Source organism: Cygnus atratus, chromosome 4 (assembly GCF_013377495.2).
Source record: "Cygnus atratus isolate AKBS03 ecotype Queensland, Australia chromosome 4, CAtr_DNAZoo_HiC_assembly, whole genome shotgun sequence".
Classification (NCBI taxonomy): Eukaryota; Metazoa; Chordata; class Aves; order Anseriformes; family Anatidae; genus Cygnus; species Cygnus atratus.
Window position 1 is genome coordinate 26,664,245 of NC_066365.1, and position 24,021 is coordinate 26,688,265.

General features: G+C 37.1%; 1 protein-coding gene across 1 annotated transcript in view; it reads left to right on the top strand.

The window, feature by feature from the left end:
• The window catches only part of SH3RF1 (SH3 domain containing ring finger 1), an 84,859-nt gene extending 67,021 nt beyond the window's left edge, over window positions 1–17,838 (top strand). The window contains exons 8-12 of the mRNA XM_035552991.2: window positions 1,841–2,011; window positions 2,158–2,417; window positions 5,990–6,348; window positions 8,497–8,831; window positions 15,174–17,838. Of these exons, the coding sequence (XP_035408884.1) occupies window positions 1,841–2,011; window positions 2,158–2,417; window positions 5,990–6,348; window positions 8,497–8,831; window positions 15,174–15,342 (1,294 nt within the window). The 3' untranslated portion in view covers window positions 15,343–17,838. The remainder of the gene's footprint in view (window positions 1–1,840; window positions 2,012–2,157; window positions 2,418–5,989; window positions 6,349–8,496; window positions 8,832–15,173) is intronic.
• Window positions 17,839–24,021: the final 6,183 nt, after the last annotated feature.

The following is a 24,021-nucleotide window of genomic DNA, read 5'->3' on the forward strand; positions in this document are numbered from 1 at the left end:
GTTCAGTTAATTAGTGGGTGTCAATTTGGAATGAAGGCAGAAAGCTGCTAGTTAGCATTATGTCTTCACACTTGTACAAGCAAATGTGCATCATCCTTCTGGGTGAAAATATTTTGTGTATTAACGTGCTTCTGACAACATCTTTCTTCTCGGAAGCTTCTTTGTGTGCAGTTTGGAGAGTAAGAAAGAAAAGAAAAAATAAAAATCAGGAGTGGTTGAACCACGTAATTGGACACATTTGAATAATGCAAGGGCTGCTTTTGTTCTTTTTTTTTTTTTATCTTCCCACCAGGTTTCCTCCCACTCCAAAAGAGCGCCCATCTTGTACAGCAGGTGCATCTGGGTTTGGGCTGTTTCTTCGATGTTGAGCATTTTAACGCTGCTTCTTATGGATCATTGTGCTTTGTGTAGTTAATCAAGTTCCCATCTCATTTATTCCAATCCTCCATCTTCAAAGGGTTGCTCTGTAAGAGGATACTAATGAAATTTGTAATGATTTAACTAAAAGGGAAGTTAATGAACACCAATTAAGGCACATCAGTTGCTTTCCCATAGAGGTTCAGCATATGGCTTTGTAGATCATGTGCTAGTGAAGCTTTTATTGCCAACGTGTTATATGTAGCCTTTAAAGCATATTATGGACTTGCTTTACTATGTACCTGTATTGCCTTTAAAGCATTTTTGCAGGTAATGCAAAAATTCTTGGGTAGACAACGAAGAATACAAATACAGTACAAAGCAGATAAGCACGCAGTTAATGCTATCGTTACTGTGTGTAAAAGACAGTTTTGACCAGAGAATGTTTTATAAAGCCTCCTTTCTACCCCTGGGGTAACAAGGGGAGTGGGAAAGACTAGCACTGCAAGTAACTGTGGATCCTTTTCCAAAACGGGATATTATACCCATCTACCCTGATTGGCTACATCTTATGAAAAATACATTCTTTGTGAGAAAATGTGATTTATTAGAATGCCATTTCCTGTAGATCAGGGTCCATAATTATATAGATGTTTTTATATAAACAATTTAAACAGTTTTCTAATGTTCAAATTGTGGCAGAAAATAGAACACCATGTATCACTTTTTAATATGACACTCTGCATTCTTATTTGAAGACTTCCATAGGAATATTCCAGCATGCAAATACAAAAGTTGCGGTTTTGTTTTTTTCTCTCTGTAAATCTAGACAGTTTTCTACTAATATTTAAAAAAAAAAAAAGTAAAATGCTTTCTCAATTTTCACTATGATTTCAGATGTGCTATATTATACATTAATGTTGCTTTGCAGGAAAAAAAAGTGAAGAAATTTTAAAAGGTGAACAACTGCTAGCTAACTTACCTATAGACTTCCAATTCCGTTATCTTTTTTTACACTGCAGTTGCATGGGAAGATTACAATTTTGCAATTTGATAAGTAATTCTGATGCTGATCTTTCATTCCCTACTAACAGAATATTTCCTTCCCCTCCCCCCCATTTCCTCCTCCCAAAAGTTGGCATGTCACCTAGTGTAAGAGATTAGAAGGAAGCGTAGTGAGAGAGGAGTAGGTTTTGATGGGATTTGGAGTCATTAATCACATATTTAGAGGTCACTAACTTAATTAAGGAAATGAACAATCTTATTGGAAGTGTTATCTGTTACAGTGTTTTTAATGGTCGTTGTTCTCCTTGTTACTACCATAACTTTCTGTTTTAATATTGTAAGTGTGATTGATCAACTGCCATACAACCCTTTCTGCCATGCCTTCTCATCTCTGACCCTGAACTCTCAGCTAGAAAACACAAGTGATGTTTTTAATGGTTTTAGATTTAACAATTACATCTACTTTCCTGTCTTGTAGATATATTGCTATATACCCTTACACTCCTCGAAAGGAGGATGAACTGGAACTGCGGAAGGGAGAAATGTTCTTGGTATTTGAACGCTGCCAAGATGGCTGGTTCAAGGGAACTTCCATGCACACAAGCAAGATTGGTGTTTTTCCTGGCAATTACGTGGCTCCAGTTACAAGGTACATTTTCATAGAGGTGTCTAAATAGTTCCTAGGTGTCTAGTTTCAGGTCCTAATCCTAAAACTAAATAACGGAAAAGCTGCAGGTGTCAGCAACTGGCATATTTTTCAGTTGTGTTTTAGTGTTTTGTTTTCAATTTTGGCAGGACAGTGACAAGTGCATCACAAACAAAAGTTCCCATGTCTACTGCGGGCCAAACAGGACGAGTGGTAACTATGGTCAGCCCTTCCACTGCTAGTGGAACATCTCAGAAGCTCCAGGGGAACGGTGTGGCAGTGAACTCCAGCACAGTACCCACAGCTGTGGTTTCTGCAGCACATATCCAAACTAGTCCACAAACCAAGGTCCTTATGCACGTGACAGGACAAATGACAGTCAACCAGGCTCGCAACGCAGTTAGAACAGGTAAAAGAAAAAAAAAATAATAATAAAACAGCTTTGTATTTGCAGTAGTATCTTTGTGGTACACAAACTATTTGTCTGGGCAGGTGGCTTGAGTCAGAATATGTGTAAATACATGTTTCTGTTTTTCTAAAGTATTTTTATAGTATTTTATAGAGCTGAATGCTTTCTGAAATGCCAGTATATCTCTCTAAATTCATCAATCTTTTATTATTCTGCAAGCAATTGTGCGTTCGTACGTATTCCTACTGTTGGAAACTTATATACAGGTATCTTAGGTGGAAATTTTTGTTTTTCCATCAGTATCTGGGATGAAGACATTCTTTGAGCTTCCCGACTAATATGCAATTCATGTAGTAATAAAAATGATAAGAACATCTGAGTCATAGCTTATGTTTTTGTGCTAACTGCGTAACAACTACAGATTGCTCTAATTTAGCATTCGTTCTTAAATTCTCACCTAACATCTTTGAAGACTTTTAGCATTCATTCATGCTTCTTTTCAGGGCTCAGGGCTGGTTTTTATGCTTTCCAAATTGTTCTCTACACTTGACTTTAACTTTTTCCAGCTTTGACTCTGAAACCATTAAGACTGGACTAGCTTCAAGATACGTACCATCTATGTCATAAAACTCAGTATTTCTGACAGGTATAACTGCCTTTACTGTCTGGGGCAGGCCACATCATAGTGAAACATGCCTTCTTGTTATTTAAACCCAGATCCAAAAAGATTGATAGTGGTATTTTCAAGAGTTTTTGTTTACCAAATCTATGCGCTCCTCTGTGGATTTGCCAGGCTAGGAAAATACCATGCATCTGTAATATAACCTTTTCCAGTTGCTCCTAGGCCCTCAAGAGGAAAAATAATAATTAAAAAAAACAACACAGCAACATAAACCTCCACTGCAAACTATCCCAGTGTTCCATCTTTCAGCCTTGTATTTGGGCCCTAAGATTTCTTAGATGAAAGAATCATGAATGGAACTTTTTTTTAATCACTACATCCTAATTGGCAGAGCAGGAGAGAAAATGAGATGCCAATGGTATAATCTGTTTCCAGATTAAGGATGATTATTTTTTATGGTCTCAATATCTGTGATTTAGCCCACTCTTCCTTCAGAGTCATCTCCTAAAACATCTTATGCATGCTCAGATGCCAGCAGCAGGTTTGATTTTGGAGGTAGAAAATGTGCATGTGTCTTTAGATGCTTTATTTCTTTAATTGGCCCGTCTTCCTCCAGACTGATCTGAGGCTGGAAGACATGCGATAGTCCTTTGTAACCACTTTGTTCTTTACCTTTAAATTAAAAACAACAACAACAACAAAAACACACCAGGTGCTATTGGCAGCTGGTAAGAGAAACCTAGCAAAACATCTGTACATTTTTGCCTCTCAGGCACAGGTGGTTCCTACTTCAAATCCTTCTTTTGAGCTGTCTAAAAGTTTGCAAGTGACAGCACAAAGGATAAGGTTCCTGTGGGCTCCAGAGGCTTTTCTGTCTCTGCATCTCTGCACTTCTGTCAAGATGAATAAGCTCTTACAGTTCCATTCAGCTGGAAAACATGACAACGTGCTTTCCACCAACTTTTCAGGTCCCAAATGGAAAATTCAAAGGGGCTGCGTTCTCTTCACAGGGAACTTAACATTGTATTGCAGTGTAAAGGTGTACTGTTCACTCACAGTTCAGTCACAAATATATATCTGTTCTTGTAATGGCCTGTTTAACTAGAACCGAAGCAATAATGGTTGCTTTATGTGCAAATGTTACATAAAACTGTGTAGTCAGCATCTGAAATGTGATCATCTTGAGCTTTTGCTTGCTGAGTGTTATTCTCTCAGCGAGGCTTCGCAGGCTAATGCTGCATTTGCAGGGCTGTTCTTCACTTTCAGTTTAGCTCAGGACTTTGAGGATCCTTCTTCAAATGATCTTAGTGAGATGTTGCTCGTCGTCATCTGCAGTGAGGGGGATCCATTCTTTGATGGAAAGGAACTGGAAAAGAAGTGTATGTTCTGCCTATTTTGTTAAAAGATGAACTACATGAAAGCAGGGGAACTTGAAGCCTTTTCCTATGGATTTCATCAGGGATCAGGAAACAAAACAAGAAAGCTATTCCATACTTGTACTCCATTGTTTGCATGCAATTATAGACATAGCTTGAAGAGTAGCAGCTACTTGTAAGAAAACTGACTTTATGTCAGGAACAAAAGGCAGCATTAACAATTGACTTTTTTTTATACCAAAAAGCTTGCTGCTGTTGGTTTTAGGCAAGCCTGCACTCTCCCTTTTTGAAATGTTCATGGTACTTAGAAAAGGTCTGCTACAGTGGGAGAGCTTACATATCAGAAAATACACATAGCAATTTGTGGTGCTTTCTCTTTAGGAAACAACTTGTGTTTCTTATCTCAGAGATTATAATTGGGTATAATACTTACTGTAGTATTGTTATATCCCATTTGTGAATTGTGTCAGGCTTCTCTAATACACTGTTAGTACAATATACCCAGGGGATTAGTAGAGAGCAGAATAGAGTGAGTGCTAGAGGCTTGATGCCAGCATATCAGTTACAAGAAGACTGCAACTCTAATTAGTATTAGAAAAATCAAAGTGAATTGATATATTTGAGAAGTATGCTCACCAAGCTAGAGAGATGACCCCTCTCTAGATACTCTGTTTCAGTGTATTTGAAGGAAAGAGGCCGTGCAGCAATGGAATGCGGCGTTTTGCCTCGTGTTGTTTGGGTGAAATGTCTGCACTCCATGCCACCCAATTGTACAGAGATACCCAGCCTGTTTTAATGATCTAAAGCATATAATGTTGATGATATAACTATGACAGCAATGTTGCTTCTTGGAAAGGGTAAAGTAGTTCATGCAGAGGTCTGTGCTTTGCAGCTAGGCTGCAGCCCAGGTTAGTGTATTCATCCCTATGTTGTTTTCCAACTTCCAGTGTAAATGTTGCTTTTATTTCACAAGGGTATGAGTAAATCCGTTCCTATATTTAAACACCCCAAGAGACAATAGCTTACGTTTTCAGAGAAACCACTCACAGCAGTAATTGCCACTGTACTTATTGTTTGAAAGACCCACTAAATCTGTTGTGATTTTGTGAGTAGTTTAGGGAAAACAATCCAATTATATTTTTAGCAGCTTCTGTAAGGAGTGTTTCTTCCTACATTGTTTTATATGCCCTGACAACTACACAGCGTATTAAAAGGAACAAACAAGTTCCAGGCAGGATTTAACTAGCTCTTGTGAACTAAAATGTAATGTTTGCATTTCTGTTCTTATGTGAAGCGTTTTACTTAGCAGCTTGGATATCTCCACAATAGTTGCGGTGATGTTAATCTTCTGTTGCATAGTGGTGCAAGTAGGTTACCAGGCGTATGCTGCCACTTTATTATGCTGAGATAAATTGGATGCTGTGTAAGTTGCTATTATAGTAATATAAATGGAATTGGCACAGGTAGGAAGGAAGCTTCTTGTAATTGATTAGTTATTACACAGTGACAGTACCTCTCTTTCTGTGTGCCTTATGAAAAGATGAACTCTCTTGCATATTATTCTTTTGTTCTAGTTGCTGCACACAATCAAGAAAGACCTACGGCAGCAGTCACACCCATACAAGCGCAGAGTCCAACATGCCTTATTCCTGCAGCTGTGATCATTCCCCACCACTCTGTTGCCTCCCAGCAGCTCCAGCCCCAGCTTCCAAATACTGCTGCTTACGTCACAGCTGTAAATGTGAACCGCTCAACCATCCCTCTGGCATGTGCAACAGCTTCTTTGAATTCTCCCAGCGTTGCTGCTTCATCTTTGGAGGGAGATATTAGTGGGAAAACTGTAAACACTCACCCTGGAGCTCCTGCATCTCCAGAGAGTGCTTTAGCAGCTGGTGGAAGTGCTGCTGTCAGTAAAGCAGACAAGGATGGCAAGGTGGGTAGAGAATCAAGTCACTTCCTTGCATTCTCCAATTTTTATCATGCAAACTTTTGAGAAATCTGTATTTATTTCTTACATTTGCTGAATTGGAGCACTGTAAGTTTACAAGGCTGAGCCTGAATCCCAGGCAGCCATTTTGTGACTATAGCAAGCCCATTCATGGCCATTCCATAATAATTTAGGAGGGATAACATACAGAGCAGACCTTGGGGAAGGGTTAAAATAGGGTAGCAGATTCATGCCTCTAGTGGTGAAAAAAGGTGAACTGGTAAAGTTCAGAAGAGCTATTAGACTGACACTTGGAATTTTAAATATTTTCTTTTCTGGAACTGTGACCAGATTGCTGGGTGCTTTAGAAAGTTACATGGTTAGTAATTGTTATCAGTAAGAATCTCTAAACTAGTATACTACCCTGGTAATGGGAAAAAAAAAAAGTAAGGGAAAAAAAAGAAAACAACAACAAAAAACTTACAGGAACATAAGAAGTTTAATTTTAACAAAATGAAATTCATATTTAGTAAAAACTAGTGTTCCTTTAGGTTGTATAAATAAGTGAAAAAATTCAATTATGAAACAATTTTATTTATAGTATTACAACATTTGTCTTATTAAGTAGACACAGATTATGAAAAAGGTTATAAGGAATGCTTATTGCGCAAAGAAAAAGAGGTAAGCTGCAATATCAATCACATAAGTATCTTTTGTAAATGGAGGTCGGTAGAGTTTCTAGTGATTCCATTTCTCTTCCTTCCATTTAAAGTAGTTTTCTCTGTGTCTGAACTCATTTTGAGTGTCCAACAAACCATGTCATTATGTTACATTGTTGGCAGAAACATTCCTCCAAATTTCTGAGTGGTTGTCTTTTACAGTTGTGGTCTATTTGGAATCTTTCTGTTTTTGACAATTTCCTTTAGATCTCAAATGTTTTAGACATTACCTTGCAACTTTTCACCTACATGCACTCCTTAATGAAGTTTTTGAAGGTTTTAATCATAGGTTTGTAACAGTAATCTCACCCACTTTTTAATTATTTTTGCTGATTATTGTTGAATGGAGGAACCTAGAAGTTTTTTTTTTTTTTTTTTTTTTTAATGGATTTAGCTGTAACCACTGAATCCAGACCAAGGTGCCTTTAGGCAGGACTTTTAGAAAATAGATTTAGAGTTCAAGGTTGAAGATGCTAACATATTCGGATCGTGTTAATTTCTTTGAGTTTTTGTATTTCTTTCCTATTCTGTAGACAGCAGTTCTTTCCTGAAATAGCTTTAATTTCTTGGAGCCTTGGAAGAAAGACAGAGGATTTTTCACTCACAGTTCACCAATTCCACTGCATCCCAAGCTATAATAAAAATCTCATATTGCTTAGCTTTTCTCTTTCTGTGGTTAAATAGCTTATTTTTGTCTTCAGGGCTTACAATCTGGCACCTCTCATAAGCACTAAATTCACTTAGTCAAAGGGTTGGTAAGAAGATCACTGCCACACCCCTTAAAAGACAAACACAAAAGCTACTTAAATAATTCTCTTTAGGGTAAGTCTTAGTCTTCAGGGATTCCTGTCTGGACAAGCAAAAAGAATGTTTACAATTCTCCCCTCTAGCAGAACAGCAAAGCACAATACATTCCCCTTGTGGCAAATTTCTGCTAAATCATGAAGGTCTTCCCTTACTGAGGGAGGGTAAATAAAAGACACTTATCTAAACAGCGGCCTCCAGGGCAGACTTTTCTCCCTGGTTGGTTTGAAATGATTCTTTATTCCTTCCTAGAAACTTCCTTGTTAACTAAATGTTTACTTCTTAGATTCCCTTTGTGGGAATCTAACTCCTCACTCCTTTTTCTAGACAACCTTTTGGGCCAGTGCCATTGGCTTTTTAAAGTAAGCTTTAACTTACCTTAACTAAGCAAAAGGGCTTAGCATATTTATGGTCTAAACGAGTTACAGTTTTTCTCTTTAGAATTTTAATAATTGTCTTTCTCTTTTATAATTTTTCATAATTAACTCTTGTAATAATTTGTACAATATCAAGCATTTCCTCATAATTTACTTGAGTCCTCTCTGATCAAGGTGACATCTGTAAGAAGGAAGTGTTCAACTCTTTGTGGAATGCCTTTGTTCTCAAATGAAGCACTGCTTTTGGTTCACAGAAAGAAAAAAAGGGGTTGCTGAAGCTGCTTTCTGGAGCATCCACCAAACGCAAGCCCCGCTTGTCACCTCCGGCATCACCAACTCTGGAGGCTGAGCAAGCAGCTGCAGAGTTAGCCCTGCAAGGTGCAGTTGGGCCAGAGCTTCCAGCAGCAGGTGGTCACAGCAAAGCTGGATCCTGTCCCACCGACTGCGAGGTCTCTGGGCTGGCGCAGGAGACGCAGCATCGGAAGACAAGTTCCCTGGATTCCGCTATTCCAATAGCGCCACCGCCTCGGCAGCCGTGCTCGTCCCTGGGTCCGGTCCTGAATGAGTCCAGGCCTCTTGTCTGTGAAAGGTAAATTATCCCTGTCATGAAACTTAGGCAAAGCAAGGAAAAAATTGCACACGGATATTTGCTGTGTATTAGAACTGCTAGTAGTTCTTCAAAATGCTGAGGTTTTGTAGAGAAAATAAAATTTGCTCTTTTAACATTGCTTTATATACTTACCAGCCAACTCTAATGTTTGTTTATTTTCTTTCTGTGTTACTTTAAAGTTTTGGCATAAAAAGACACTCAAACACGGTGATCTAGTCCTGGTATGAGAACTGAGGTAGATAAAACAGAACACTTTATAATCTTGCATATGTGAATATCAGGTTAGTCTTTAGGATTATTAGCACTACATAATTGCCAACCCAAACATATGTTGAATAAGGCACTTATCTATGCTTAGGCTTACTATGTAATTTCTTAAACTGTTGCAGAGAGAGCTTTACTGTATGAAGGCCCTGTTACTGTGCATTCCACATAGGAATCTGTAGGGCAACCTCTGAATCCTGGCAAGTAAGCCTAAAAAGCGCACAGTTGTCTGGTCTCTGAAGCTGACAGGCAGTTGCTTTAAAGTTCTGTCCCTTTTATTTTGTGTGCACCTATTATTTTCAAATTTCAAGTTCCTCAGTAGGCTGCACAGGCTGTGAAGGAAGTGGCAGTTTTCTAACTTCTGTCTCTTTTTATTACCCTTGGTAGTAGACAAGCAATATGAAGAATGTCATAGGATTTCTTTTGCAGTAGCTACAGGATTGTGTGGCGTACAGAAAAAAATAGGGTTGCGGTATAACAGTTCTAAGACTAAATTGATTCATGCTGACTACTGTAGACTTTGTTCTGATACTATTAACTCATGGTGTGTGGGCATACCATTGTACTTTCAGAGTCCCATTGATCTTAAGCTACATTTGTGTCTTAAGAGCCAGACAGTATGTAAGTTTCTACTTTGTCTTTTATTTCACTTCTGTCATACCTTTAGCATTTTTTTAAAAGGTTATTACTGTTTCTATGCAATTTTCTTGCAGGAAATGTCTTATTTCATGTTAAGTTTCTGAAGTAGATTACATTCATGGATAGAAAGTGAAAACTGAAGGACTTTGCTTTAAAACTAACATAATTTATTTTCACATTATCATGAATCTATTTGGCACAGTGGTATATTTTAATGCTTTGAATGTGGCAATAATATCAAATTCATTCTGGTATGACCAGTGGATATTAACATAAAGCTATTTGCATCCACACAAAATGTGGATTTTTCACTTCCATGATGGAGTTTTCTTGTTACTACTTATTGCAAATGATGCTGTATACTTTTATTGATATAATAATAATATACACTCAAACATTCCTTTTAGTATAAATCTGTGTCCTTAATGTTTATTTAAGTGATAATTGCTACCACAAAATAATTTTCCCTGATAGTCATGTAGAGTCGTTATACTTTTGTCAGCACATTTAAATAGAATTTCATCTGGGTTCTCTTTGTCCTTTTCAGGGCAGTGTTAATACTTTTCTTGCTGATATGCTCTTGTTAAGTTTGTTTCTTTAGGCTGAATTGCTTCAAATCTGTTGCTTAATAATACGTACAACTCACCTTGTACTCAAGGTCTTCAGAGTAACTTAGAAGCATCAATCAATCCTACTGGTTCTCAGAAGGGATGTGTAGGGAACGTACTGATAGTACAATAGTATCTTCAGTGAAAATTTGGAGTTGAGGAGGAAAATAAAAATAAGTTCAGCAAAAAGCAAAAGAACAGAGAAATCTGCTAAAATTGTTCTGCTCTTACATATCACAATTGCCATCACAGGCTACAGTCTGTTTGGAAAAGGTAATGGTACTCTTTCTATTCTGACTCCAGTTTTGGACTACAATTATTAGTGTTTAAGGTTTATTTTCAAATCTGACTAGAGGATTTAGGAGTCAGGTTCTGCTGATATTCTGGGTGAATTGGCAGCAAAAGTGTCTGAATCAACTCTGAAAAGCACTTGAAAATATTCCTGTTTAACACTGAGTTTTCTCTGGAGTCCTGGCTTCCTTTAAAGACACAGGAGTACATTCTCATTGTAATCCCACTGTTTCTCCATTCACTAGAATTGCAGGTTCTCTTAGAGTATGTTTAATGTATGTTCTACAGAAAAGAAGTAAAAAAGTGAACCATTAAAGAGATTGTTTCCAGTTATACAGAATAAATAGATTAGCATATTTGATAGCGCACAGGTTCTTTGTGGTATGGATTTGCAGATAAATACTGTGATACCTGTAGCCATTTCTCTAATGGAAGGGAAGATGATGGCATTCCCTTCCATCTTAATATTGCAGGTCTCCTCTGTAGCAAACCAGTAGTTTACTTGCCACTACTGTACTCTTCTCCTTTGAGCTAGGTTGACTGCTCAATGGTGTCCATGCTCTTTCATATGTTCATTGTATAGGATAAGGAGAAACGTTAAACAAATTTCAGCCAAGTCTCGCTTCCAGTTTGGAGCAGTTTGGAGAATTCTTTTCTCCTCACAAAGGGTGTTAGATCACCTGCGACTTTGCAATGGTGTTCAGGCATTCTTCTGGTCCCCCAGCCAAGCTGCAAGTTGTCTTACAGTGGTACCAAATCTTTTTCAAGACTTTTCTCTTTTAGAAGGAAGCATTGATTAAATAGCCTTAGGTTTTACAGTAAATATATAGCACTGTAATAATAAACTTTTCAGCACCCCACAAGGGGGTTAAAGACCTGAAATTGGACCTAAATGCACATCACTGTGTAACCTAAACTATAAAACAAGTCCTTCATCCAGTTATAGTGAAAGATAGCAGAAATTTTGTTCTGCCAGTAAAGTGGCTCTAAGCCATTTAATTCCCCACAGAATGATTGGTGTAATATCTGCTTCCAGTGAGCAGGCTCGTGGCTTTAGAGCGAACGGGTTTTATCAGGTCTGGCAGCATGTAACTCTGTTCAGAACCATTCCCCCCTAGAAGGGGGTTGATCAGTGCATCAGGGCACCTACTCAGCAGATGCAAAAGGTGCACAACAGCAGTATATAGGTGAGGTGAAAAGTAAAAATTCAAAAAAACAAACAAAAAAAACCTGAAAAGTTTAATATAAACTTTAGTGTAATAACAGTAATTCCAACTTTCTGTTGTCTGCTTTCCTCAGCTAAATTTTTTTTTGCATATGTGAAAGTATCCTCTAGGTGACTGGACAAATGATTCATAGAACAAAATAGGAAAAACACAAGTAAAACAGTCTAAAAATAACTGCAAATAGCTTGGAAGAAGATCAGTATTTAGTGAAATTGAAGCGATGAAGGAAGAGAAACACATGAAAGATGTAATCCTTTTCATGTTATTGAAAAGTGTCAGAAATGCCAATATTACCAATGAAAAGTAGAATGGAGAAATGTGAAGATAGATCACCTTCACCCCCCTAAAAAAAAAAAATCACAAATACGAAGTGCAAGAGCACTGTGGGATACAGCCAGACACGTTAGGAATATCAGGAAAGAACTCATGGCAAATATAGTGGTTGCTTCTGGGACGCTGTTGCAAGTTCATTTTTATAATATTTGATCACTAACTTATTAGAAAGAATAACATTTTGAAACATAATTTAAAAAATACTGTAAAACAGTCAAAGCAAATAGAAAGAAAACACATACTGTGCATCTAAATATACTGGGCAGATGGGGGATTGTCATAACTGAAACAAAGTCGTAGTTTATAAGTCACTAATGAATATACTGTGCACGTAAAAAGTATTCATAGATTACGTGACCAAAAGGATCTGCAAATTTGACCTTCAGACATTGAAAACGTTTGCAAATACTGAGTAGGGAGATAAACAAGGAAGTGTTTTGGAGATTCAGACGTGGGAATGAAAATGTTTTTCCAAAACATAACCCACGCTTAGTAAATGTGGTTGTTTTTTTCCAGGAACCTGGCAATGAATTTTTGAGCTGAAGCATAAGCTCTTTATTGTGCATAAAATTGGTAATTTTGACAGTCTGTTGTAAATGATGAAATAGGTAATAGAATTTTTGTTCCATAGTTGATAGAAGGTGATCTGAATGGACAGCTGTATGAATTTATGATGAGTCTGGATGGGATCACCTCTGTTTGGGCAAATAGAATTTGTAAAATATGACATGAAATTTGCTGGTTTGCCATAATAAGAAGAGATGGTGTGATTTTTAAGGGCACAAACTCTTGTAGGTTTCTTGCTGATTAAGCATTGCAGAAGATAGTAAAACAGCACTTAAATGCCAGGAGTGTTGTGCTTTGTATTAGACATAACATTAAAAGATGAATATCAAAATATTTGGAAAGCTAATGAGAGGTACTAAGCTACTGCAGGGGTGTGAGTGTTCAAATCTATATGGAAAGCTTTGTATTTCTGTGCAAGTTGGTGATGGTCTAGGGAGGGCAAAGAGGAGATGGGTGTTTGCTAAGTTGTTGGGTTTTAACACTTAGGAAGGAACCAGCAGCAGAAGCTGGGAAAGGAGTAGACTAGTCTACTAATTCAGGAGAATGCAGAGGTAACTTATGGACAGCATTAGAAACTGAAACGAGGGTATTTCAAGTGGAACAAATATTTACAGGGCACAATTTGAAAGAATGGAAGGTAAGTAATATAGGTATTCTTTCTTAACACTCATTTTTAATGGGCTTTTTTTTAGATAAATATAGTGTGTGTTCTGTAGTGTGGTGGTTAATTTTGAGCCCCCAAAGCAACCATTTATTGCAATAGTAGAAGTTCATCATAGCTTTATTGCAGTCCTTTATCTTTTACTATCTTGTCCTGTCTGAGTAGAGGCTGTTGTTTATGTCAAGTAGTATACATTCTTAAGAGAACTTATGGTCTATTAAAAATGTTTGCTTCTCATGTCTTAAGGCAGCATGGAAACCCAAGCTGCCCACGGCAGAAGTTAGTGCAGGGGTTTGCCAGGCTATCTAGGCTGGACAGGTAATGTTCTGAAGCTGTACATTTGATAATCTCATAATTTGGCTTGGTAGCTTCTATGAAGCATGAATCTAATAATTTCAGTGCTCTAAAATCTGGGGATTTTGATAATTAAAATAAAGTCATAGTTTATAAGTCACAAAATTTGATGACTGATTAAGTCCTAATATAATTTGCTACGCATACATTTCCCAAAAGACTTTAACTATTTACACCGCGCTGCTACTCTTTTTCTGAATATTTCTAACAGTGTGGACAGACTTTATTTTTGTTTTATTTGTTCTTAGGCAGAATGCGCTACTATAACACATCTTTTTCTGTATCAGCATTACAGAATTAACTTATACTGTTACGGTACATTGAGCTATAGTTGGTATTTCATCCTCTACCGAAAGTATCCTGTTACATTCTTCATGAGTGAAATCAGATTTTACCCAACACATCTAGCGCTGCACTGAAGGCTCTTAACCTTAAAAGTTTTTGAATTCTACAGTGAGCCATGGATTCTATTTGATTTCAACATGCTGACATTACTGGCTGTGTAGCTAGAAACTCAATTATAATAATTATCAGAAAACTTTTGAGAAGTTGACACAATTGTCTGCGGAGCTATAACATTTAAATTTTAGGTTGATGTGAACTCAAGCTGTGATATTAGATTGAGTGGTGTTATACATGTTTGAAAATAGGTATAGAAGAGTGTTTGTAGCCTGTATTTAATGTGTAGTGGAAGTCATATTCAAAAAGTGATTTTACTGTGAAAAATTGGAAAAACATAGTTTTTTCTTATCGGTCAGATGCTAAAGAAAATTGTTGGGCTGAACACTTTTTAAAATGTTGTTTTAATATAGTAGTACACAAATTGCGCAACTGTGTCTAATTAAGATGGCATGCGTTCTTTTCCTGAAAAGCTTCTAAGATAAACACAAATAATTAAAAACAAATGCAAATTAATGTGTTTTGTTAGTTGCATCTTTTTATACTATGCCTTTCCTTAAGAACATTCCCTGGGATAACATCATATTAAACATATAGTCATAAAATTATGCCCAATTATTGCTGTGAATGCTTTGATATTGTTGAGTCATGCTAGCTGGAAGAGCCTGCAAATTTATGTCCAAAAATGTGTTTATAGGTTTTCTCCTGTTATTTGACCTTTTAGTGCATTTTTACAGGGATCTTGGTTAAAAAATTGTGGTAGGAGATGCTTACGTTTGACTTAAATTCATTATGTTGCTATTATTATTTTCTGTTCAAGATATATTTAACTTTCAAGTTGCTGTGTTCTACTCAACAAACAGTTCTAGGCAGTTTCCTGTTTTGATAAGTTTTAACGTGCACAAGAATATTTTTAAAAGCATTGGTTTTTAAAAAGAACCTGAACTAAGGTGGGATTTTTTTTTCTCTAATTATACAGGTACAGAGTTGTGGTGTCCTATCCTCCTCAGAGTGAAGCAGAACTTGAACTTAAGGAAGGTGACATTGTTTTTGTACACAAAAAACGTGAGGATGGCTGGTTCAAAGGCACTCTGCAACGAAATGGAAAAACTGGCCTTTTCCCTGGCAGCTTTGTAGAGAACATTTGAGAAGATTCATTCCAAGAGCTTCAAATCATACCATACTGCAAAGTAGCACAAGTATTTTACCAGAAAAAGCACAGTCATGAAATATTTTCAAATGACTGTAATGTAAACAAAAATATTACATATTTTTACAGTGTCTATAGCACAATTACACCAGCGAGCAAAGAAGATGAAGGCATCTGCTGGTTTTATCACTTCGGATTCTTAAGTGTGATGTGTGCCTTGTACTGTCTGATTTATTATATAGAGGAACTTTTTTCCCCCAAGTATGTTACATAAATGAACATTTGTTTACAAGGCTGTAACTAATTTATTCTTGTTTTTTTTTTTAAACTTGAATTTTGTGTAATAGCTGAAATTCTTGTGACTATGATTTTAACAAATTATTAATTTATGAAAGAATAACTAAGGGGAAGCTGGATTCTCTCCTTATGAACAAGCAATTATATCTGATAAAGAGCCTCCCATTTATCCTCTGGACATTTTTCCCCTGCCGTGTCTGACAGTGGAGTAAGTCTCTGTTTTACGAGTTAATGTTGAGTGGTGGTGATGTGGCGTCAAATAGAATTTGCCAGGTGGGGAAAAAATGTGTATTTAGTTCTTTGGATGGAGAGAAAAAGTCAGTGGTGTTCCTGAGTCTAGTTCTACTCCTTCATAAATCACCCAAGCAATGTTTCCAGGAGGCAAAGATGTATGTGAACAACTGATTAAAATTCAACAATTTCAAGGTTAGAATCATCTCAAGGTTAGGAAGGAAGAAATTTAGAAGTGTCGGTACGAAATTCCCTATACCTTCTGTTTATGTAATAACTGGGCTATTTGAACAAAGCTTAGCTTTGTATAATTTGGCCAGTCCTTCGAGCATTTAGCCCTCAGGATCCAACAAAATTGGAAGGAATGTTAAAGCCCAACACTTAGAACAATGATAACTTGAAAACACCTGTTTGAAAAGACTGAATACAAAAATAAATTTATAAGTTGTACTTAATGTCTAAAAATGCCTAAGAAGTGTAATTTGCTGTTTTCTTCTCAAACTGATCTGCATGGCCAAGAGATGTTTAAACATGTCTGAGCAATAGTGGTGGTAAGTGATGCACTTGTGTTAAAGTAAAAGGCTGTATGAAACACTGTGAAAACTTTACTAACTTCTTGACCATTGCTACTTTGGTATGTTCTGACCTTTTCTTTGTCTTGCATGTGTTACTCAATTCTTGCAGTAATATAGCTGTGCATGATTTGCATTTTCCATCCCAATTACCTGTTGCTGGGTTATTTTGCTCTGAAAGTTTCCCAAAAGCCACTTGACCAAAACTAGTGAGCAACTCACCTTCAACTAGAGAAGGTGTCCAGTGTTTGAATCATTAATAATATATTTTAATGTCCTTGCAGCTGATGGATATAAAGAATGCAGCCTGCAAGAAAAGTGTGGTTAGTCTTTCAGGGTTTTGTTAAAGATTTGACACTGGTGGACACACACGCTACTCAGCTGAACTTGCTTTTTTTATTTTACTGTTTGATTGTGAGTCACAAGTTCAGTTGTGACTTTTTGCAAGACACTGAGCACCATCGTCTCCAGTTAAATCTGATGTAATTTGGCTGTTACTCAGCACTTTACAAAGGGAAGCCAGTAGTGTGATTCAGTGTCACACAGTATACAGAATAGTGATGTGTTAAATCCTTATCATTTTATTTTTTGAAGTTATACATTGAAAAATATCATATTAGCGACAAGGATTCCTTGCCATATCAGGTAGTTACCATGATGGTCTTAAAAATAAGAAAAAGTATATCTATAAGTATATGTAGTTGGACATGACATCATTCCCAAATTAACCGTCTCTCTGAAACACTGTATAATTCAGTTTTTGTGTTTTTAAATATTTTAAATAGTTTACTTGAATATTCATGTAATATATAAAGGTTTTGTGAAATGAATTTTTAGTTAGAAAGAAGCTGATATCAGCTTTTGTCAGTATAAATTGGCACTAGTGTGTCATAATATTCTTATTTTGGAAAATTTATTGCATTTTATATTAAAGACTACTAAAGGTTAATTTTTTCTATCTCTACTCTCCATATCTTAAACAAAGTGACTAAGGTACCTCTATTAATAGAATTTCATGGTGTAAAGTCAGTTAAAAATCAGCTGTTAAATCCAGTAGTTCTGTTAGATGGAATACATTTTAAATTTTTTTCATATTAAATGTTTGTAAAAAGGGCTTATTACATAGCAGTGCAACAATGACAAAAATGCAGTTTATCATTCCTTTTTTGGTGATCTTTTAGGGGTTATTTTTTGGTTTTGGCTTGGGATTAATTCAGTGTAGAAACAGACAAACCCTGTGCATTTGCTTTGTGTAATTCCATAAAAATTTTGTAAGATATTTTATATCTATGTTTGAAGTCCAGTGAATGTTAAGTGTTTGATTTACTATGTTAAACTTCCAATCCTAATAAATATTTTCTTAGCAAACAGCTAAATCAAAATGTGTATGCAAACATTAAACATAAAGTACTTGTAAAACAAACAAACAAACAAAAAAACAGAAATTAATTTCAGAATTTATAGGAGGATATTTCTGCTGATGGAGAAAGTCTTCAGATTCCATAATGTTGGAAGTTTGGAATGGTGAATATTATGCAAAAACTGTAGAAAGAACTGATGGATCTGGCTGATCTTTTCCCTTTGCTTATTTCTGCAAGCAACTTCAGAACACGTAGGTAACTTCCATCTCAATCTGATCATGACTGACTAGTTTGCTCTAGGTCTTCTTATATCAGGCACACAGGAGTTAAAAAGTGCTTTCCCTAGAGGAAGTATCTTGTGTAATAGATCTGCTGTGTGTGTACTGAGAGAGTTCCCAGCCCTGAGGTTTGAGCATCTACTGAGGTAGAGGTGTTGGGTGGCAAGAGACTCCTTTGCCCTGAAGAAGTTTGCTGTGTGCACCAGACAGACAGTAATGCCTAAGTAGGAGACCTCGATTTGGATGTGTTCACTCATCTACTATATACGTGTGGCTGATGGAAAAATCGTAGACAGTTATTCCTGATAGTATTAGCAAAAATGTTTAGATGTTCTAAATGTTGCAGCTACTATGGTAGGTTTCTTGTTAGTTAAGACTGACTTGGTCCTACATCCTGCTAGCAGTGGGTGATGCAGCTTCAAGTCCTCTCTGTAAAGAAGGGATATTTAGTCTAAGTTTCCTTAATTTAAAAAATACGTTTAACAACAAAAAAAGCAACATGAGTGGTAGAAATGCAGAGTGGAAATTATTGAAAAACAGCTTTTATTTTTTTTTTCAGAATTGTGATCAGACATCAGTGTATCCGCAGGAGAAAAGTACACACAAATGTTGTGGTAAGAAATAAAACTATTTCTTTGGATTGGAGGGGTTTGTTTGTGTGTGTGTGTGTATTTTCCTGTATTGTAATTATTGAATAATTCTAATACGTGTTTAGCGTTTGGATTGCCAAAGGTGCCTGAAATCCTTTTCACCCTCACTTCATTACCTCTGCCTTACAGCAGTGATGCCAATTATGATAGTTTTGCATAGGCTTAAAAACATGGCTTCTGAGCATTCTGTTTCTTTTTCATAGGGCTGGCAAAATGTTTCAGCTGGATTGCTCTTTTCCAGTAGCTTTAAGCAAATATGTTTAAAGGTGCATATTGACTTTAATGAAGCACAAGAATCCATTTGTCTATTTAAAAAGCTTTGTGTCTGGCATTAATAAAACTCCAACAGCATAGTCTCATATATTTGCACAATAAATAGTGATGTCCCTGGTTTGTAGGGTATCCTGGGTATTGTAGGACATACCAATGCACCCATCTTCTTTGGATTCTTACCACGAATCTGCAGTAAGTATACTTCTCAAGTCATTGTCAACTGCTCTTTTCCTGCACTGTGGTAAATAGTTAATGGTAAATCCTACAGCAGATCTGAAGCTTGGCTTGACCAAAACCAGTGTTATTGTTCATTTGAATGATTTAATTATTAATCAGCTGGTGTACTCAAAATACCTGTATATAGGAAAAATAAGGGCTGAGAATGGTGATGGTTGAAGATGAGGACCCAGACATTAAAGGTGAGGAAAGAGTGGGAAAGAGAAAAGGAGCTGGAAGACCTGGATGTGGGACATGGATCTTACCTAATTTATTTGTGATATATTATCACAGTCCAGCTCTATGAAAGGACCTAAGGGGAACTTGCACGTCTAAGACTGAAAATGCAGCCCTCAATCTTTGTGTAGTCTCTTAAGCTTGTGTTTGCCTGTGTCTACAGAACAACTACGGTTCTGGTTGGCCTGAGCTGCATAGTTGTTCTCATGTCAAAACACGTTTGAAATCCAAAACAAGACATCTGTATTCATGAATTACCTGAAAGGCACCTGATGGGTGTGCTTGGAGAATATATATCACACTGCGTACTGATTTAAAAGAAAACAAACAAACAAAAACCACAGCAGGAGTTACAGGTTGCCATTAATAAACAGTGGTAGTGTCTATTTTCAACATAATCTGTAGTATACTGATACTTGTGGGCTGTCTTGGGAAATGGTACAGATGCAAGGCAGTCTTTTTCACAGTGTTATCCAAATTCCTCTTACTTTCTAGGAGACAAACTTGTTGAGGTCCTTGAAGTCAGCAGCTGCTCTTGAAATCCTGAGGTCTCATCTTTCTGAGCCTCAGTTTCCTCATTTGCCAAACTGACAACTCCTGTTCTTGTGAGGTATGTGATGTTAAGCCCATTCTGAATGTAAATGCTCACTAGTTTTAGTGGACTTGCAGATAACTTCTGATGGATGATTACACATGCCTCCAAATACAATCAACAGCTGGAACATCTAAATCCTTCTCCTAGAGAAGTCTCCTGCAGACTGATTTCTATGAGTGAGAGACTTAGCTGATCCATTGAGCAGTTGAAGAGCAGTTTGATCAGAATCAGCCTGATACAAGGAACAAAACAAAAATGAATTCACTGTATGCAATCTGCAATATGCAAAAGCTATTCAAAATGTAACATAATGAGCATTTCATGCATGCCTATCAAATCATGGCAGTTACACTGAATATAATGTTAGTAGATGTCAGAAATTACTATTTATCCGTTCCTTCTACTGTTCTCTTTCCTGCCAGCTGTATTATTTTTCTCAAAATAGAAGTGGCAAAATCATTCCTTAACTTCTGTTGTTCCTACTCAATGGATTAAAGACAATTTAAACACAGTAACGTTAGCCCCAGATTTCAACTATACATAGTTATAACTAGCTTGTAAAAAATCCCTCTTAGCACATTTAAATGAATAGTACTTAGCTGTTCTCTGCAACCAACCTAAGTCCCTATATTATGGTCCTGTTTACGTGGCATGCAGAACCCAAAGCCTTCTGATGTTCGCATCTAGTAGTTACTTAGATCAAAACCAATCCAGGAGATGTGCCCAAACAGTAGCTACATTTTATTTTCAGAGTTGTGGGAACAGCCTGTGCAGGAGAGTAAAGAGTGGAAATTTGGCAAGCACAGCACAAAAAAAATACTGTATTACAAAGGCAGAAAGAAAAATGTCAGGATTTTGAAATATCTGTGCAGGTGTTTTCTATCCCTGCTGTCTTAGATGGAACCCCATTCCACAAAACAAATGGACTTTGATCCCCCCCAGCTTCCATCCTGTCACACACACACACTTCCTAGAAAGGAAGGCAATATAAGTCTTTAAAAGATCCAAATTCTTTGGCATTAGAACACATGGTTGGACTCTCAATTACTGCAAATCAGTGCTACTTCATTGATTTCATTAAACTTTGTTGGCATACACTGAATATGCCCCCTACTGTTAAACAGTGAAAGAAAATATCTTCTCTGGAGAAGGAATATATCTGAAAGAAACAACTTGTTCATTTTCATACTTGGAAAATACGGAGGTTTAAGGGCTGTGTTATCCTTTTCTCAAAAATATTTATCCCACTGGTATAGATAAGGCTCTAACTAGATCAAAGATGATGCTGTTTAGCAGCACTGTAATGCATGGGAGACTTGGTCACTTTTCAATCAAACCTATAAATTTTCAGATCCATAATTGCAGAGTAGTGTCTGGTTTGGAAACAGCTGCTAGCCCCAGAATCTTTTGTGGTTAGTTACTGCAGTATTTTCTCATGGTATATCTGTGGAGGCTTGGGAGAGAAGATGAGTCAGCAGCTGAATGTCTTTAAAGTGGTCATTGACTTTGTTTTCCATAACAAGGGACACGACCTAGGTCAAATTTCTTATTTCAGCTGGCTGAACTCTCAATAAGCTGAAGAATGCTAGCTCTTAAAAGTTTACAGTTTAAATAAGTTTTCTCTACTTTCTTTGCTAGGCAATCTCAATGTGTCTTTTGAATACATGCAGATCAGGAAAATTTGCTGTGTTTTTTCTCCATTATCAAAGGTTTGCTCTATGCTTCTCTCCAACTTCTAAGTTTATAGTTTACAAGTAACTATATTGTCCTACATATCACTGAAATACATTGCATTTAGTAATTTATGACATCTGATATGCATTACAGCTTTTTTTACAAGGATGAAATTTAATAACTTTTTAAAATAAAACAATATTGGGCTATGTGAAGATCAGCCTTTTCAGGACGGATAAGAACACATGCAAAGAGATAAATGTTCTAAAACTCAGTTTATAAATATTTTTTATAAAGGGGTAATCGCCCTGCCTACGCATTCAGTACCCTTGTACCACAGGCATATTCCTTAATACTGAAGCACATATTTTTGCCAAAGACTGCTAGGTGTAACTCATAGGAAGCTGGAGTGCTTCTGTTGAGAATGTCTCTGGGAGACGGAGAGCAAGAATGAGATGATGTCTGATTTCTGTCAGGTGAACCAGAGACAGGTTCCTAACCAACTATCATTGGCCCAGTTGCGTGCACCACTACCATATTGATTTTTGGAGGCCTGCTACAGGTTTGGTCAATAAGATGCTGGAAAGCACTTCTGATATGTACCTGTTTAGATGTAACATCTAAATTCCTCGATAAGGAAATCCATGTTAACTTGTTGTCAAATGCAAATAAGATTTGGCAATATCCACAACACAGGAGTGTTCTTGCAGTTTGGTTTCTCTCATTTGGTGTAGTATTAATGAACATAGAGAATATATGGAAGTGGCCCGCAAGAATCAAGCCCAACTCCTACATTTAGACTATCCAAGAAAATCTAAATACTAAAATATAAAACTCTCTGGGTAACATTTCTCAAGTGTTCCCTTGAGCACAGGATCAGCCCGGCTTTGACGATCGGTTTCTGAGAATGGGAAAGTTGCTGCAGTTCTCTTCGACTGATGACTTGCCAATCTTTACTGTGCCCCAGTGGGGAATGGGTGGGAGGAGAAAGAGCCCTGTAATTAGAGATCGGTGAAACGTGGTCTGGTTTAACTACAATTTTTTCTTTTTTATGTTTTTGTCACTAAGCTGTCCCTTAGTAAAAGATGGCAGTACTCCTCTCCCACAGTAGGGCAGTGTGGTTCGTTACTGGATCTGACCAAGTGTTTGGATGTCTGGGAGATGAGGACCACAACAGAACTTCACTACTTCACTGAACTACTTCACTGAACCACAACAGAACTTCACTGTCTGTGAGGCCTCTTCTTCCCAGCAGGGCCCCTGCGGTGACAGCTCCGTTGCCAGGTTGCCTGAGTGCAGGCACAGTCTAGGCCGATGGCAAGACTTGGTGGTGGAGCTGCTCAACATCCTCGGATGGCTGAACCAAGCCGTGAAAGCTGTCTGCTCCTAGAGCAGTTGCATCTTTTCAGAGGTTGTGCTGGTGGAAAAAGATCAATCAATAGGTTGCGTCTGTCTTTGCAGTGTAATGTATTTATGTTGGCAAGCCTTTGTTGTGTAGGCTCAGCTGAAGCGTGTTACTGATGAACAGGGTGATGTGGGAATTTTTCCATCTGCTCTCTTACTGCTTTTGCTGATCTGTGTAACAGGTTTGGTTTTGACTGTGAAGTATCACACTCTTGTAGCTGACAGTAATAGAGCATACTCGCACAGCTGTGATTTAATTACACTACAGCCCCGTTTTCATTGAGTAATGGCTAAGTCCGCCAGTACAAGAGGCATCTTCTGTCAAGTACAAGAGTTAGCTTAGAGAAAAACTAGCAAACCTGTGCTTTTGAGGTTTTTGGACTTGAACGTCAGATAGTGCTGGCAGAGGCTGTAACTCTTCTTTGTTGTCTGTGTGCGAGTCTGAAGATCTGTCTGCATATATCTGTATATTTTCTCTTCTAAAATCTTGTGAAAAGCAGCATTTTTTAGGAAGTAGTTGAAAATTTAAGTAGTTTCTTCAAGGACAAATACCAGATTCTGGTCAACTTCTGGTTGATGTTTTTTTCTTAAAAGCTGCCAGTTTGTCAGGCATTTGAAATGACATAAATAGAAAGTATTGACAAATTTATAATAGCTTATAGCTGGACTATGCTATATTTTTGCTATATTCAGTAACACAATCAAATGCTTTGGGAGCAGAGATTGGATGCTGAATTTGTGATTCCAAGTATAAAAGAGGTCCCTAAGGCATGAATGTAATATCTTGCTTATAACTTCAAATTACTTTTTTATAGCTAGAACTAGTATGTCTAGTGGCTAATTATAACGTAGCCTGATGTTATGCCCAACCACCTCTTTCTCTGCTTTC